General features: G+C 36.8%; 1 protein-coding gene across 1 annotated transcript in view; it reads left to right on the top strand.

Annotated features, from left to right (window-relative positions):
* The window catches only part of SEMA3E (semaphorin 3E), a 271,091-nt gene that overhangs the window by 180,792 nt on the left and 71,959 nt on the right, over window positions 1-18,340 (top strand). Inside the window, exon 4 of the mRNA XM_060108350.1 lies at window positions 1,714-1,833. Coding sequence (XP_059964333.1) covers window positions 1,714-1,833 — 120 coding nt within the window. The remainder of the gene's footprint in view (window positions 1-1,713; window positions 1,834-18,340) is intronic.

Here is an 18,340-nt window from a genome sequence, read left to right as displayed (position 1 = left end):
TTTTCACGTGCTAGGAGTAGCTGGCCGACGACACAATTCACAGCTTTGGAGGAAGGCATGCACAGCTCCTTTTGAAAGTTAACTCATCCTTTTTTTCAGTAAGAAAAAAATACCATGTAGAAATCTAACACACATTGTACCAACTCCTGATTCTTGCCGCAACTGGGTAACAGCCAAGGGATGAGTCAAGACATTCTTGCTGCCTTAGTCTACAGCGTGATGCTGAGTAATTGAACACATTCAGAGGCTGTGTCAATCTAAGCCCACCCGAGCCAAAATGTGGTCTAATTGGCTTACTCAAGATGTGACAGTTTCAAGACATGAGAAGCAGGTGCTTATAGCAATATGAAAATAGGATATTAGATTTTTCCCAACTATACGGGTCATATAGAGACTAGGATGCTGCATGAAGGGGAAATTAAAGGGATAAGTCTATCGGTGTGCCCCAGATAATCGGTTCAGTAGTGTGTTACTTGTTCTTACCAAGGGAATGCTATATTCTGAATCACTTACGATGAGATAGTTCTGCTGGCTTTTTCATCCTAATACTGTTGTATGAGAGAATTTAAAAGTCAGAATCTGACCTTATAAAACATAATATATACTGACTATTGCATGTACTGTCAAAGTGATATTTAGAAATAAAAGGGTTTAGTATTTCTCTCATAAGTTAAATGAACTAGCAGTACCTGATTTGCCAACAAGGTATTTGCTAAAATTAATTTAGTGAAGTTAGTCTGAAGTAATTTTAAACTTTTTTTCATTCAGCATACTCACCTAATGACTGATCTACTAAAAGTTTGTTACACATGGAGTGTGTATCAGGTACTGGGTTTGATTAACTACAGAATACAAAGATGTGCAAAATCAAGATTCTGTCCTTGATAAGATTACAGTTGAATCCATTAGGGGCAAACTAGAGCTCGGGCCAAATGTGACCTGCCATAAATGAAGTTTTGTTGGAACACTTCCATATACATTCATTTTTCTGTTGTCAACGGCTGCTTTTATGCTATAGCTGCAGAAGTAAATAGTTGCAGCAGAGACCAGATGGCCCATCAAACTAATTATATTTACTCTCTGGTCCTTTATAGAAAAAGTTTGCTGATCTCAGTACTGTAATCTTATAGTGATAGGTATAAAATGTTATTTTTATCATTTAGCTTTCTATCTGTTTACTTGAAAATTCTCTATGAAAGTACTTTATATGAATTTATGAGTTTGAAGATATAAGACTTATTTTCCCAAACATCAAAACTCTGTAGTGCCCTAAGGTCTGCATATGTTCCCTTAAGGGTAGTGAAGCTTTTTCTAGTTATTTGTTTTCTGACTTTATGCTGATTCATTGTTTATATGAAATTTTAAAAAATAACAGGTTTGGGAAGAATTTAATTATTTAGTGAAACATATTGCCATGTAAATCTTTATACCTGGATAAATTTCTGAACAGTGCTTTATTTTAAATTCCTCGTGTACTAGAATACATGAAAATGATACACTCGCATTATTAAATGTAATTCATACATCGCTGTATTGGTCACCTCTGTCTCTTCTTCCACTGGTCCTTGTCTTCTTTTCATCTGCCCCCTTTGCCTTCTCTAACCAAATGCGGATTATACATGAGATTTCTAGGGCTCGGAAAAGCAAAAATCAAAAAAGAACTAAACATAGTCATTACACTAACCAATTTCTTTTTTTTTTTTCCTGCTTTAGAGTGAGTGTGCAAATTATGTTCGGGTTTTGCATCACTATAATAGGACGCACCTTCTGACCTGTGGTACTGGAGCTTTTGACCCCCTTTGTGCCTTCATCAGAGTTGGATACCATTTAGAGGTATGATGATTTCATTCATTGCTCTCAATGAATTATCAAAAGTAATGCTTAAAAGAACTTTGTTTTAAAAGAGAGGTTGTGGCATTTCTTCCTACAAAAGAGAAAAGCATTTGTGATCTTCTGATTAAGCTTGCTTGAGTCAGATAAGCAATCTCTCTGGGGCTTTAAAATTCTTGCCAGCGACAAAATCTGTGAACCAATTAATTCTTTATGTATTCATTCACTGAAGAATTTCATTTACTTAATTTGTCCGCTTAAAAATATTTCTTAATATCAAACTGTGTTCTCTGTTGTCTTCTTATATAAAATTTTATTGGTGTAAGTGCCAAACTAGAATGAATATGTATATATACGAACATATATATACAAGCATATATGAAAATAAATTTATATAAATAAAATTACTACATGCAGTATTTTTTAAAAGACATGCAAGGCTTGCTAATCCTGTAATGACTCCTTTTCTTGGCCAGGTGAGGTGGGAGAGGTAGAGTTGGGCTGGGGGGAGATTGCAAACTGACTTAAGATAAACTTTACTTGATGAGAGCTATACATGTCCTCCCCTGAGACCCCACCACTAGATGGTATGGTATCATGAAAGCAAATCCCAACTGAATTCTGCCACATACAACACATTATATATACTAACAAGCAGGCTTGACATTCAGTCATATAAGCAGTTTCAACAAACTGAGTAAACTCTCAGCTTTGGTTTATTTAGGCACATTTTCAAGCACCTTACATCACAGTTTCACTGTGAATAAACATACTAAACAATATACTGATGTCAGGATCTGTTACCTTCCCTTGTGGTCAGAAGGCAGAATCCTACATCAAGATGGGACACAGATAAAGCAGAGCTCTGGATGATCTGTAGTTAAGCAGCTAGACTCTCTCTCTCTCTCTCTCTCTCTCTCTTTTTTTTAATTCAAGTATAGTTGATTTACAATGCTGGGCCAGTCTCTGCTGTGCAGCAGAGTGACTCAGTTCTACACATGTGGACCTTCTTTTTTTTAATATTCTTTTCCATTGTGGTTTATCACAGGATATTGAATATAGTTCCCTGTGCTATAGAGTAGGACCTTGTGGTTGATCCGTCCTGTATAGAATAGCTTACATCTGCTACTCCCTTGATTCTTGGACCCCATTTATGAAAGGGCAGCAGTGACTATAAAATATTTTCAGCCACCACATATGAAGAGCAACATTCATTTCACTAGTGAAAAATTATTTCTGATCTTCCTGATACTAGTTAACACGCAGGTGCACACATAATTAGCAGTATCTGAAGTGCTCACTCTAGCTGCCTTTGGAGAGTGCCCCTGATTGAGGCACTTCAGCTGTTAAGCATCCTTACAGGCAGGATTTTTGATTAGCATATTTTAAATGTTAACTAACCACCCCTAGTTGTAGATTAACGTTAAGTAGCATACACAAACACATCACAGTATATCTACTAAATTATTTTAAAGAAACAATGCAGGTAATATAATAGGAGAATATTAGAAGGCAAGTAAGTCCAGTGCAAAGTCAGAATATTTACATATATACAAATATACAAAGTATACATATGTATATGCATATGTACATATGTGTATACAAACACACAGGTATACATATATACAAAGTCAGAATATATACAACTTGTGATGCAGATTTATTGGTGACAGATCCTCTCAGTTTTCATTTATCTGAAAACGCCTTCATTTCATTTATTTTTGAAGGATATTTTCCCTGGATATAGAATTCTGGGTTAACTTTTTTTTTTTCTTTAAGCGTCTCAGAAATGCCTTATTGTTGGCTAATCTCTTTCTCATGTAGATTTAGGTTTCATTCATGCTGGTATTATCCTGTTTGTAACTGCTGTATTTTTCAAGATTTTATCTTTGGTTTTCAGTAGTTTCTCTATACTGTGCCTATGTGTGTATGGTGGCAGTGTTGGAGAGATTGATATTTATATTTCTTGGGATACTAAGATTTTTGGATACAGAGTATATGTTTTTTTTTTTTTTTTTTTGCGGTATGCGGGCCTCTCACTGTCGTGGCCTCCCCCGTTGCGGAGCACAGGCTCCGGACGCGCAGGCTCCGGACGCGCAGGCCCAGCGGCCATGGCTCACGGGCCCAGCCGCTCCGCGGCATATGGGATCCTCCCAGACCGGGGCACGAACCCGCATCCCCTGCATCGGCAGGCGGACTCCCAACCACTTGCGCCACCAGGGAGGCCCCAGAGTATATGTTTTACACCAAATTTTTGGCCATTGTTTTTTCCAAATAATATCTCTGCCTCATTCTTTCTTTCCTCTCCTTCAGGGACTCATAGACAGATAGATAGATAGATAGACAGACAGACTGACTGACTTTTGGGCAGTGTCCCACAGATCACCATGATTCTGTTCATTCTTATTCAATCTTTTTTTCCTCTGTTTTTCAAGTTGGATAAATACCTTTGATTTATTTTCCCTTTCTTCTGACATCTCCCATATGCTGTTAAGCCCACTCCATTAATGGTCCATGTAAATATTGTACTTTGCAGTTCTAGAACTTTCATTTTGTATATTTTCCATTTCTATCCTGAGTGCTCCCCCATATTTTTATTTATTATGACTCTATTTTCCTTTAAACTTTGGACATATTTTAGTAGCAGTTTTAAAATCCCTGTGTGCTAATTTTAACATCTGGGTTACTTTAGGTTTGCATTGACTGTTTTTTCTCTTGACGATGAATCATATTTTCTTGTTTCTTTGCATGTCTAGTAATTTTTATTTTGTACTGGACACTATAGATTATTACTTTAATTCTTGATTCTGAACTCTGTTACCTTTGAAGAGAGTCTGTTTTTATTCTAGCAGACAGTTTACTTGGCTGGATCCACACTCAAAACTACCTTGCAATGGGCAGCATCCACGCATCTCTTGTAACTTTCCAGCCACTGCTTTTCAGGGTCTGCTTGCACATGCAGTTCAGGTGTCAGCTAAGGACTTGGGAAAGAGTATATACACAGATCTCAGGGCGCCTCCTTCAGTTTCTGGATATGCCTTCTCACTTTTAAGTTGATCTGGATTTCTGTCCTATGCCTTTCCAAGCTAGAAGGTCTCTAGCTTTCTGCTTGAGTTCTAGCCATTCCTCCCCACATGAATTAGGACATTCCTTGAGTGAAAAACTCCCCAGTCTTTGCTCTTTCTGAATCCACTGCCTTCAAATAATATTTTTTGTACTTTTTTACTTAGTTAATCATCATTATCTGTGGGAGTTAGTTCAGTACAAGCCTCATTGTCATTAGTAGACGTGGAGCTCCATGTCATTCACCTTCATATACATAATGTTGAATATTTTTCTCATGTAATTATCTTAATATTAGGTCTGATTAAAAACATATTTTGAAAAAGATTCTGTGTGTGTCATAAAAGGAATATGTGGTCAGATGATAATAAGGGCAGTGAGAGATTTATTCCCAAAACTCCATTTGGAGGCTTGGTAAAATTTCATATGAGGGAATGAAAAATTACAAATTGTTATAGGCAAGGAAAATGTTTAAAAAACACAGAGATAGGCACATATGGAATAGGTTCACAGACATTAGTTGGTTGGGAAACAGCAGAAGATAAAGCTGGGGCAAATTGGTGGAGGATGTTGATGCTAGACAGTGGCATTCTGTAGGTATTTCTAAAAACAGCATGGAGACTAGGAAAGAGGTTGAGCAGAGTGTTTGATTGACATGTCATTAGTAATATTTAGCATTGATTCAAGCAGAGAGGGATGAAAGGCAGAGAGAAATTAAAGGGAACTATTATAAGAGTCTTAGTGAGAGATCATGAGGATATTTGAGTGTTGTCACAATAGCAAAGGAAAGGAAGTGTGGAGCTGATGTGAGAAGCCACTCAGCAGGAGTTTATATAACTTAACATTTTATTGGATGTTGCTGACGAAAAGGAATCAAAAAAACAATTCCAATTTTATTTGTTGATGATTGGGAAGAAAAACAAAGTCTAACAGCAAGAAGAAACTAAGAAGATAAGAGTATGTTTCTGTGAGAACATAAAAAATGCTCAGTGTTTCTCAGTTATAACTGTTTTATTTCCATGTACAGTTATATGAAATATTGATTCTGCAGCTAGGATAGGGTGTTATCAGAATAGGTTGAATTATTGAACCCTAGGGAGTTAATGGTCCCTGAAGGAGTCTCTCCTTTCTGTTTTTCTCTCTATCCCTCCTTCTCTATCTTATTTTTTTCTCTTGCTTTCCTTCTCTGCCATTCACTTTATCAAAGTAACTTGGAAAATGCCATTATTTAGGTGACAGTAGAATGTTTAGGGAATATCAATGTAAACAGACTGAGCAGACATAGTAGTATAAGGCAAATCATGTCAGTGCAAATTAGAATCACACTTGTAAGAGTGAAAGGAAAAAAATTAATAATAGACAACATTATCAGTGCTACAGAGAGGGCAGTTTTGGTAAAGGGATGAGAATTTAGAATGTAGGAGATGAAGAAGTGACTGAATTGTGATAAAGGCAATAATATTGCCTATTCAATCCAGAAATAGAATTGTTAAGGAAAAGAAATATGGAGAAGGATATAAAAAGTGTAGGAGCGTTGAAAGGTTTTTCTTAGGATAGTAGATGGGGAAACTTAAGTTATTTATTGAACAAGAAGATATGATCACTTTCCTTCTTGGAGTTAAGGAGGGCTGGGTGGGAAGCAAGTTTGAGAAGGCGGGGGACTGTCTTATATTCAGTGGAGAGATCTCATTAACAGTTGGATGTAAAGGGCTATTTTTCAAGAGAGAAACCAGAACTAGAAATGCAGATTTGAGAATTAACAGCATGTATATGTGTGAAAGCTGAGCCCTTTAGGTATGATATCATTGCTTAGGAAGAGAATTTGAGTAAAAAAGGGAAAATAGTTGAATATAGAGTCTGGAAACACCAATATTTGAAAGGCTAGTGGAGGAAGAAAAACCCACAAAGGAGACTAACAAGAAGTGACTAGAAAGTTTAGGGGGAACATAGGAGAGGGGGATGGCACAGAAATGAGGAAGTGATCAACAGTGTTACAAGTCTCAAAGTGTCATTGGACTTAGAAAGTCTTTGGAGACATTTATGAGAGGAGTTTCAGTAAAATGTGGATGCAAATCATGGTTTTCTGGCATAAAGGATTAAAGCCAACTTTCTCTTGAATCACTTTTGGCTCTTTCTTCATTTCATTATTTTTAATTTTTTCCTGAAGTATAATATAAATACAAGATGTACACGGCGTGTGAATGTATTGTTAGATCACGTCCACAAATTGAATACCCCTGTGTAACAGACACCCAGATTGAATCATTTCTTTTATTTTTTGCTTTTATTTGCACCTTTTCTTCCCTCATAGGTTGTAAACTCTTGGTTTTGTTTTATCTTTTTCTCTTATGCCCCTTCTAGTTTAGTCTTCATGTTCAAAATTATTTTTTCTTTTTATTTCAAAGTCCTTCCTGAACTCTGTCAGTTCATTTTTGAGTTTTCTTAATTTTGATTTATGTGTTTTATTTCTTCTATCTTTTCTTAACTTCTGTTGAAGTACTAAGTTATGTTTAATTCTCACCCACTTTGTGGCATGTCTGTTTGACAAACTTTCATTGTCTGTGGTAATGTTATTCTGTTTATTATTCTTTTATCCTATGGTAACATTGTAGTAGATTCAGGTGGCATCTTCTTCTATTGCTCATTTTTATAAAAAATTAGTTCCTGAACTTCTAAAAGGAAAGTGTGGATCAGAGTAGATGTATGTCTAGCTTTACATTTTAGAACTCACCATTCTGTTTTGTTTTGTCAAGTTTTCAAAAATATGGAGATATGGATATAGATACAGATATATAGATATGGATATAGATATAGATATTCTTCTGGCCATGATCTTTTTCTCTTTTGTCTGGCTGTTGCTTTCCCTTGACCTTCTTTATCCCTCCTCTTGGACAAATTGTATTCCACTTCCAGCAGTTTCTTCTTGGAAGGGAAATGGGCTGGTTAATTTTGAGGATTCGGAGGACTCCATTCTTTCCTCAGGCCCCTTGAAATCACCCACAGATTGAATCAGCAAGAATTCCTCCCAGGTTCACCTGACATTCTAAAGCGATGCTACACTACTAGTGAGCGCTTACTGGAAGTATGAGAGTTATTTTCTTCTCACATTCGACAAAACCTGGTTGCTTCTCTCTGCTTCCTCTGGCAAGATGTTAATACCCTGTGTGTTTTATAGCTTGCAGTAGTTCATCCACACCTGCTGGTACTTAGGGGGCTCATGGAGATGTCTTAATAGCCACCTTGCTGTAGGTGTTGTCTGTGAGCTTGTCGTTTGGCATTTCTAGTTGATCCATCTGTTTTTCTGAGAGAATTTATGGAAAATAGAATGTATGCCTCTGCTGCTATCCTCTCAGAAATCTAATATTACCGAGTCCAATCTCGTACTGCTTGCTGCACGACAGGCCAATAAATCTAGAGACGGGTTGTTGGGGAAAAAGGAACAGTGACTTTATTCAGAAAGCCAGCAGACTGAGAAGGTGGTGGACTGGTGTTACAAAAAACCATCTTACCCGAGTGAGAATTCAGGCTTCTTTTATCCCAAAAGGGGAGAGGATATGGCAGGTTGTTGCAAACTTCTTGGTGTTGGAATCCTTTGTTCTTGCAGCTATTCACGTAGGTCAGGTCACTGATGTTCCTGTAAACCTACAATAAGACAATTGTTATTCTCTGTTCTGCAACTTTTTATCTCTGTATGAATGAAAAGGAGTTATACCTTTAAAGGTCAGAGCCTGGAGAATGGGCTATGATATATACGCCAGGCTGTAGGCAACGTTCCTTTACAGAAGGTGCAGAGCCAGCATGACTAAGCACAGGCAACGGAGCACAAAGGTTAGAACTAAAGGAATAGATCCAGCATGGAGTCAGGTTTGTTCTTCTCTGTTACACTAAGAGTACCATTTATGTATTTATTTTTTAATTGTTTAATTTTTCAATTTTTGGCTGCATTGGGTCTTTGTTGCTGCACGTGGGCTTTCTCTAGTTGCAGCGAGCAGGGCTACTCTTTGTTGCGGTGCGCAGGCTTGTCATTGCAGTGGCTTCACTTGTTGAGGAGCATGGGCTCTAGGCACACAGGCTTCAGTAGTTGTGGCACACGGGCTTAGTTGCTCCGCTGCATGTGGGATCTTCCCAGACCAGGCCTTGAACCCGTGTCCCCTGCATTGGCAGGCAGATTTTTAACCCCTGCGCCACGAGGGAGGTCCCAAGAGTACTTTTTAAATAATAAAATGCTATACAAATATAAAGTACTATGTAAAATACTACAAATTTATGTCTACTTCTAATTTTACTCACCTTTTATAGAAAATCTAAATTATGTGTTGAATATAGAGGTTCAGGCAAAAAGATCGCAGAGGTTCAGGTATAAACCAAGTTTCTAGAGAATTGGTAAAGGCCTTGAACTGCTGCAAAATAAAAATTGCTTTCATCACTTAACAACCTAAGTTTCTCTAAGAGCACAATGACTTTAGCTCAATGCTATTAGCATGCTACTATTTGTATTAGTTTTCTGTGTTGCAAAACAAACTACCACAAATTTGGCAGCTTAAAACAGCACACATTTATTATCTCACAGTTTCTGTGGGGCGGGAGGAGACCAGGCACTGCTTAGCTGGCTCCACTGCTCCACGTCTCTGAAGGCTGAAATCAGTGTGTTGCCTGGGCTGCCATGTTGCTGGAGCTCAGGGTCATACTCCAGGTTCCTGTGGTTGTTGACACAATTCAGTTCTTTGCAGTTGTAGGACTCACGTCCCCATTTTCTTGATGGCTGTCACCCAGGGGCTGCTCTCTGCTCCTAAAGGCCCCCAGCAGTTCTTTGCCATGTGGCCCTATCACAACATGACAACATACTTCTTCGAAACCAGCAGGAGAATCTTTCTGTCCAATTTACTAAGGAGTCATATAGTATAACCTAACTATGAGAATTACTATACCATCACCATATAAAGTACTATAATGTAGAGGGGGGTTTCTACCGTATTTATAGGTCTTGTCCAAACCCAAGGGGTGGAGATTATACTAAACCTCTATAAGAGGGGGTGGGAATATTGGGTGCCATTAGTATTCTGCCTACCATACTCTCATTTACATATCTTTATATGAAAGGAAGATTGTATTAATAAGTACAAGTGTTTTAAGAGGATGGTTCTGGGGGAGGCAAGGCAAAGGCACAGAGCGAAGGGTGAAAAATAAAAGTTATTCTTTTCTAAACTTTATCCATGGCTCTCCTCCTAAAAAAGAAAAAAACAACAAAAAATCCCTAACATTCCTCCTTGTAAGAACTGTAAAGACTGAGGGGTGAATTTGTGGGCCGCCTCCAAATTTTGCCTGCTCAAAAATGGGAAAATTTGATTGTCTTTGAGAGCATAGCATTTGAATGTAGGTTGCTGTGGTATTTCATAAGTGTAGGGTAAATTTTCTCAGTGTATTTTAATTTAAAGCCTATTTATATCAGTTGTTAAGTATGCAGACTGTATTAGTCATACAAATGTGTCTGGCACCAAAGATAATAAATAACGCGCTTTTTGATTTTCAGTATATGATTTTGACGCATTTCATCTACTGCAGAAAGTAGCAGCTCAGCAACTTAAGATGGGATACTGTCAGCTTCAAAATCAAAAGGGTTATACATTAACTCAATCCAGTATAAGTCTCTTTGAAAATACGTTAGGAACTGTACCCAAATAATGTTTTTTACCAAGTTCACGTTTGTACTTCGTAGACTGGAAATTATGTATTTTTCTAGTTGTTTGTATTCCCTAGTTAAATATTTTCTGATGTGCAGTAAGAGATTACTATCCAGATATAACAGGTTCTTGCCTTTTAGAGTCATGTGTTTTGTATATTATCTCTTGGGTCCTTTAGAGCTTAAATCCTTTATTTTCAATAAATATTGAAAATATCTTGGGCTTCCCTGGTGGCGCAGTGGTTGAGAGTCCGCCTGCCGATGCATGGGACACGGGTTCATGACCCGGTCTGGGAAGATCCCATGTCCTGTGGAGCGGCTGGGCCCGTGATCCATGGCTGCTGGGCCTGCGCGTCCGGAGCCTGTGCTCCGCAGCGGGAGAGGCCACAGCAGTGAGAGACCCGTGTACTGAAATAAATAAATAAACAAACAAACAAATAAATAAAATAAAATAAAATAAAATATCTTTTCAGGCAACAATACTTAAGTGTCCAAAATAGATTGAAACATACATGTTATGAGTACCTGGATTTTTATCAGATATATTTTCCTCACAGGTTCTTAATATTTGTTTAGTAGCAGATTTTTAAATTTTTATTTTCTGCTTATAGTACAGAGTGAAAATCCCATTGGGAGAGCCAGCAAAACTAATAACAATTCCCAGAGGTTTAAAAAGTTACTCTCTTAGAGTTATATGACTGATCTTTGTAGTTTGTTTTACACAACTGAGATCAGCATAGCCATACATTTAATATTCTTTGTGTTTTTCACAAAGAAATATGCATATTTTGATATCACAAATTATTTTGTTTAATATCAACTCTTGTCACACCCAGCTTTTAAACACACAAAATTTCAAAGATTTTCAAATTTGTTCTCTTAAAGAGTTTCTGTTAGGTCCCTATTTATTTCTATTGGTTTACCTGCAATTATCTTAAAAGTAGGTAAAATAATGTTAAAGATAATAAATTTTAAATTATTTTGTAAAAATCTAGGGTGAGCAATAGCCATTTGAATAGAATAAATACATGAAAATTTACATTGAGTATTTAGCAGCATCTATTTTTTCAGATAATTTTTATATATTAAATTAGCTATTAGTTAACAAAACTGTCTATATTATAATTTGTATCAAGATATTTGTATAAGCCTTGTTGGTCAAATGTTTTGAAGGGCAACTCTGGTCTGTAATTTCCTGATCTACTTATATGAAAATAATATATGGAAATGTTTTATTGATTTAAAACTTATGGCAATTTATTTTATATTCATTTCAAATAAGTGATTAAAAGGTTATATGTATGACTCTATGAAGTCAAGTTTATGTTTTATTCTGACCTCAGTCTATGAGGTTTTCATTCTGGAGACCATGTGTTGTACAGGTATTTTTGACTGGAGGTGTAATGGAAATTATAAGCAAAGAAAATAGCGATTACCTAACAATAATACTTTTTTGTTAAATTTATTTATTTTTGGCCACATTGGGTCTTGGTTGCTGCACGCTGGCTTTCTCTAGTTGCGGCCAGCGGGGGCTGCTCTTCGTTGCTGTGCGGAGCTTCTCATTGTGGTGGCTTCTCTTATAGCGGAGCACGGGCTCTAGTCTCGTGGGCTTCAGTAGCTGTGACACGCAGGCTCAGTAGTTGTGGCGCACTGGCTTATTTGCTCCGTGGCATGTGGTATCTTCCTGGACCAGGGATCGAATCTGTGTCCCCTGCATTGGCAGGTGGATTCTTAACCACTGCACCACCAGGGAAACCCCGATATTTTTTTTCTGAAGTAGGAAGAATGGAAATATTTTATCCATTGGAATAAATATTAAAAGTTAAATGTGAAAAAGGAAATTATACTATCATTATAGCTATCAAATAAGCAATAGTTCTGTTAAAAAGAAGACATCCTAAGAGTTACTATCACAAGGAAAAATATTATTTCTTTATTTTGTATCTTAAAAAAAGACAAATTTTTTTGAGTAGGTAAAGAAGGTTAATTAAATTTCTTATCACATTGTATCAAGATTTATTATTTAGAAACTAGCATTAGAAGACTTAAGTAGTAACCGATACTTTAAAAGAAATTATATCTATCTTGTCCATCAGGTGTTCAACCATTTTCTTCATTGTTTTTCTGCTTTCTTTACTGCAAATCAAAAGATATTTTTCAGCGCAGGTGATAGAAAACGTAATATTTCAACCCCTGGGACATAAAAAGGTGAGCATGACACTTTCTCCAGGAGCTTGCAGTCCATTATTTTTGTGATCTTTAATATCCCTAAGATTATTTTAACATGTCTTTGATAGGGGGATTGTTCCTTCAAGGTCTTTCTCTCCTGTCAATCTTAATACTGAAAGCTGGTTACATGATCTTCTGGTGGGAAGGAAAACAGGATTCCCTGGGCTAGTTTTTGTTTGAGAATGATTATATGAAAGCTTTTGGAAAGGCAGACTGCTTGACACTCTTGTGCGTGCTCTGCATGTGAGGCAGTTAGTAAGAAACCCCACTCTCCAGCACCACGTGCCTGGGACCAAAGGGAAGGTGCAGAGAAAAGCAAGTGATGCTGTATTGCTGAGCCACTTTCCTATTGGCCCCTGGGGATAAGGGATCAGGAGAGGCTTATGCTGGTCTGGAACTCTACCTAATTAAAGAAGTAGCAGGCCAGATCCTCAGGGAGCAGTGAGCTCTGCCATGAGGGCTTTTTTTCCCACTTAGTACATAGGATACATGGAAAAGGTCAATCAAATAAAAAGTGAAAGTGCTCCAGTGCCAACTTTTGCCCACCTCTTCTGTGGCACCCCTACGTTAATAGTTTGATATTTATTTTCCCAAACACGTGTGTGTATACGTGTAAGAGCAAAACACATACTCTACTTGAAGTTCTGATTTTGTTAATTTTTACTCAAAAATATTTCATAGACGTTACTATTTATATATTTGGACATAATAATTCTATCTCATTCATTTAAATGGTGCATAGTATTTCATAGCATGAACCATAATGTAATTAAGTGATTTATTTTTAAAACGTTAATTCTCAGGCTACAGCGAAACAGAGAATGAATGTGGTACTTAAGTGGTTGGGCACCTAACGGACAAACGAGCTTCTCATGGCTGTAGCCCAGTAAGCATTCATGTCTCTTTAATTTGATCAGATGTTATAAACTGGCAGCCATATGTCTGATTCATCTCACAGATGTGCTTTGTTTGTCACAGTGTTTCTTGTTTGTTTTCTTTTAAAGAGCCTACATTTGAAAACCGGTTGGTTTCACATAGTAAATTGTGATTTCTGTTGGATCGACATGAACAGAATCAGTGGGTCCTTAGTAGTTGCTGCCCCATTCCACACATAGGGGCATGTGCTTAACAATATTGCACAGTCCCTGCCACTCATACGATGCACGCTTACACCAGGCCTCTGCTAGCTTACCATCTCCACCTGGCCCTGATGGGCATTTGCATTTGTTACCCAAGCACTAGAAGGATTGTGGACTTCCTCAAAACACTTTAGTGCTTAGAATCTAATAATCAATAACCATGGGATGAATGAATGAGTGAGCAAATTAATGAATAAATGAATGGATTTTGTTACATCCGTACTTTGATGTGAACCTCTAACGTTCTAACAGTCCTGATTGAGAAATTTCTGGACTTTATTTTGAGATCTGAAAGTTTCAGTTAAATTTGGTGAATCTACTTTTTGATGACTTTATAACTTTATAAATATTTTTTGCTTTTTAAAATAATTTTATTTGGTTCAACTGGTGAAAGTGTTTATAAGATAGACTCTACCTTATACATTCCATAATAAACAAATCCTCTCTCTACACATACTGTTTTATTTTTATTTTATGGACTCTGCCAACTCTTGAAAAGGTTTGGTGATAACGTGATAAATATTTGTTTTTAATTTTCTGGCCTTTAGAATATAAATTAAGAAGCATAACATAGAAAACAGAGACATTCTTTAAGTATACTTTTTTGTTCACTTATAAAGAAAAGTGAACAGCTGCAAAAAAATGTACCCATGTTCTGTTTCACAAATTGAACGCCTCTATGTAACCAGCACCCAGATCAAGAAAGAAAACCTCACCAGTAGCCCCCCAGAATCTCTGCTGTGATCCTTTCCAGTCAGCATCCACTACCTCCCCCACTGCCCAAGCCAAAGTAACCACTGTTCTGACTTCTACACCATAGATGAGTTTTGCCTCTTTTAGAATTTTATGTAAGTGGAATCATACAGCACATTATTTTTTGTGTGACTAGCTTCTTTTGCTTAATAATATGGTAACATTAATCTGTGTTGTATATAGTCATAGTTCATGTGTTCTCATTGCTGTGTAGTGTTTCTATGTATGGATACACCTCAATTTATTGACCCCATTCTCCTTTGGCTGAGCCTTTGGTTTGTTTACAGTTGCAGTGCTGTTATCATGCTGCCATGAACATTGTTGTGCGTGTCTTTTGGTAAACGTGCCTGTGTTTTTGCTCAGTATATTCTGGGAGTGGAATTACTGGGTCATAGAGGATGTGTATGTCCAGCTTTAGTAAATCCTGCCAAACTGTTTTCCAGTCATTGTACCAATTCTGTGCCCTCTGGCAATATATGCTTGTGCCAGTTACTCCACACTCCACAGACAATACTTAGTATTGTCTGTTTTTTTCTAACCGTTTTGTTGAATGTGTAGTGGAATCACATTATGGTTTTAATTTTCGTTTTCTTGATGACTGATAGAGTTGAGCACTTTCACATATTTATTGAGGCTTAGGATTTTTGAGTAACCCTTTAGTCGAAGTCTTCAGTTTGCCATTTAAGAGCTGCTTGACATTTGCCAGATAGGTTTGCTGGGTGACTTGATGACAGAGCAAATGTAAAATGTCCAGTTCAGTGTTAGACATAGAGAAAATAGTTAAAAATAGTTCTTATTATGACCCTTTTCCTTTTCCTTTTGAAACTGATAGGAAATTTAAAACAAGGGTGAAAAATACAATTGGGGGAAAGTGGTGGAAGAGAACAGTCGGATTAAAATATTAGAAGTGAGTAGGAAAAGAGGAACAGGTAAAGAAAATAAAACCAATATTTCCTGATTATGATATTGACATTCTTGGTAATCAAGGTAAATCCAGGAAACAAGATGTGTTACATAGTTCTCATCAGGAAGGAAGAGTTTAGAGATTAATAATAAAAGCTTTGGGGCTTCCCTGGTGGCACAGTGGTTGAGAGTCCACCTGCCGATGCAGGGGACACGGGTTCATGCCCCGGTCTGGGAAGATCCCACATGCCCCGGAGCGACTGGGCCTGTGAGCCATGGTGGCTGAGCCTGCGCGTCCGGAGCCTGTGCTCTGCAACGGGAGAGGCCACAACAGTGAGAGGCCTGCGTACTGCAAAAAAAATAAAATAAAAAATAAAGAAGCTTTGGATTTAGGAGTACTGGAGTTTTCATTTACATATATATGTGTATATATGTGTGTATATAGATTATATATATGTATATATATATATATATAATTGAACATAAAATATTTTAAATATAAAAGTATAGTAAAAATCATATATAGCCCAATAGTGAAGTGGTACCTCAATAAAAATTAGCTATTTTTATTAACTTTTCCATCTTTCAGCTTTGAGATGTAATTATGGCATAATTCTTTATATAAGAGTGGATAGTGTCCGTAATGTAAGTCCATTACTTAGAAAAAGCACAGACTTTCTACATATGGACTTTTGTACCTCATGCCAAAATCTTAATGTTACCATGGTGTATCACTTTTCACATTTATAATTCTATGGCAACCAGATGATTTATTTTCCTTATCCGATGGCTATTGAGTAACGGTGGATGTTTTGTAATAGCTGCATTAGCCTGCTTTAGGTTGGAAATGATATCACATGGATTCACTTTTTAAATATGCTCTCATGAAAGTATTTGAAGAAATTTTGAAAAAACATGCCTGAAGATGTTCAATTCTCTAACTCTAAAGATACATGTGGCATTCATCGCAACAATGACTCTGAGGACAAAGCATGCTAGCTTGGGATTTCTTGTTTTCAAGAATATTTTCACTAAGACATTTGAACAGCATTAGGTGATTAAGTAATATGTTGCCTCCTTACAACTAACTTGGATTTTATTAGTGGAGTCAAGTTAAATTAGTTATAAATTCAATCACATGCTATACTGCTAATTCATGGACATGAAACAGAGCACATGTACATAGAGTTAAATTTGGTAGCCTAATTAAAATATTGATAATTAAAATGACTTGCTTATTATTCCAGTGTGGCAAATTGAATTTTGTCAGGTTTCACTTTCCAAAGGGAAATTAAAACATGCTTTAAAAAGTAAGTAAACTCAACTTTACTCATTTATTGTGTTAACTTTTAAAAGTCTACATCGTTGTAGATGTATTTTCCAGAAAACTTTCTTTTCAGCATTTGCATAGATGAAACATCTGGACAGAAAAAGGTAAGAAAGAGAAGAAATTTGATAGGAATTCAGGATTCTTGATGTGTTGCTTATTACTATCATCTTCCTACAAGAAAATGAAGAAAAAAGTAATATAAGAGACTAAAACAGAATGGAGCCCTTTTATTATCCTGATATTGGGTAAAATATTACTTGGCCACTGTGCCAAGATCTTACTATCTTCTTCAGCATTTCCTACGCTAGGTATATCTTCAGTGTCATTGGAAAGCTTAGATGCCCCAATATTTCTCTCTCTGCCTAAATAACATTTCTGCTTAGCGTTTGGGTAAATAAGCTTCTGTGTCCACCTTTCCTCTTTTTCTCTTAACAAAAGCCTTCCATCTTCTTCTAAGATTAGAATGTTAAATAAGGTCTTATATGTCTATCCATATCCTCATATCTGAAACATTTGTCAGACTTTGGTAGTTGGTCTAGATTGATTGATAAGTATGTAGATTCAGTTTTATTTCTGGAATGAAATTCTGAGCAATATTAACAAGCTCCAGTCTCATCCTCTTTCAGTCTCCTCAGTCAAGTTTGTTTTCTTCTCTAATCCCCCATTTTCCCTTTTGTAAAATGAGATAAGAGGGCATCTTTTAGATCTAAAATTACTTACCAATGAAGTGATATTGTCTACCTCAGTCTTATTTGATGAATCAAAATTTCCCCCAAAGAATCTTAATAAATATACGTACCGCATATTGAGTACATACCATGTGCCAGATGTTTTTGTTCATTTGCTTTAATGCTTATAACTTCCCATGAGGGAGGAATTACTGCTCTCATATAACAATGTGGAAATTGAAAAGAAATTAAGTGGCTTCTTCTTGTTGCCCAGAAAGTGCCAAATTTGGGCCACATGGTCCAAGGCTAAGTGTTGCCCATTATGCTGTGCTGCTCTCCTGAATGACCAACTATATTAAGGCATTTTGTAAACTGTGAAGTGCCGTGTAAGAGTTTAATGATGATGGTAATAATTGTCTCTACTCAGGCATCTTCTACGTGAATCTATGCCTTCCACAGCTTTTCCACACTTGATCTCAGCTTGATCTTCATCATCAGCTGTCAGTAGACATGTTCCTATTTTCTCAATCCTTGAATCCCTCCAGATTTTACTCCCTTCTTGACACAGTGGCGACCTCACTGCACTGATTTTAATGAAACACAACAAACTACTTCGGTCTCTTTGTCTTCACCTTTGTGATTTACTAACCCTGCTCCTAAACTGCTGAATCTTACTAGAGACAATTAGATAACCTTAGTTGTCACCGTTACTATTCAGATGGACCCACGTTCATATAGTCAATCA

Source organism: Mesoplodon densirostris, chromosome 9 (genome assembly GCF_025265405.1).
Source record: "Mesoplodon densirostris isolate mMesDen1 chromosome 9, mMesDen1 primary haplotype, whole genome shotgun sequence".
NCBI lineage: Eukaryota > Metazoa > Chordata > Mammalia > Artiodactyla > Ziphiidae > Mesoplodon > Mesoplodon densirostris.
The sequence above is the reverse complement of the archived record's forward strand: the minus strand, read 5'-3'. Positions and strand labels throughout refer to the sequence as shown.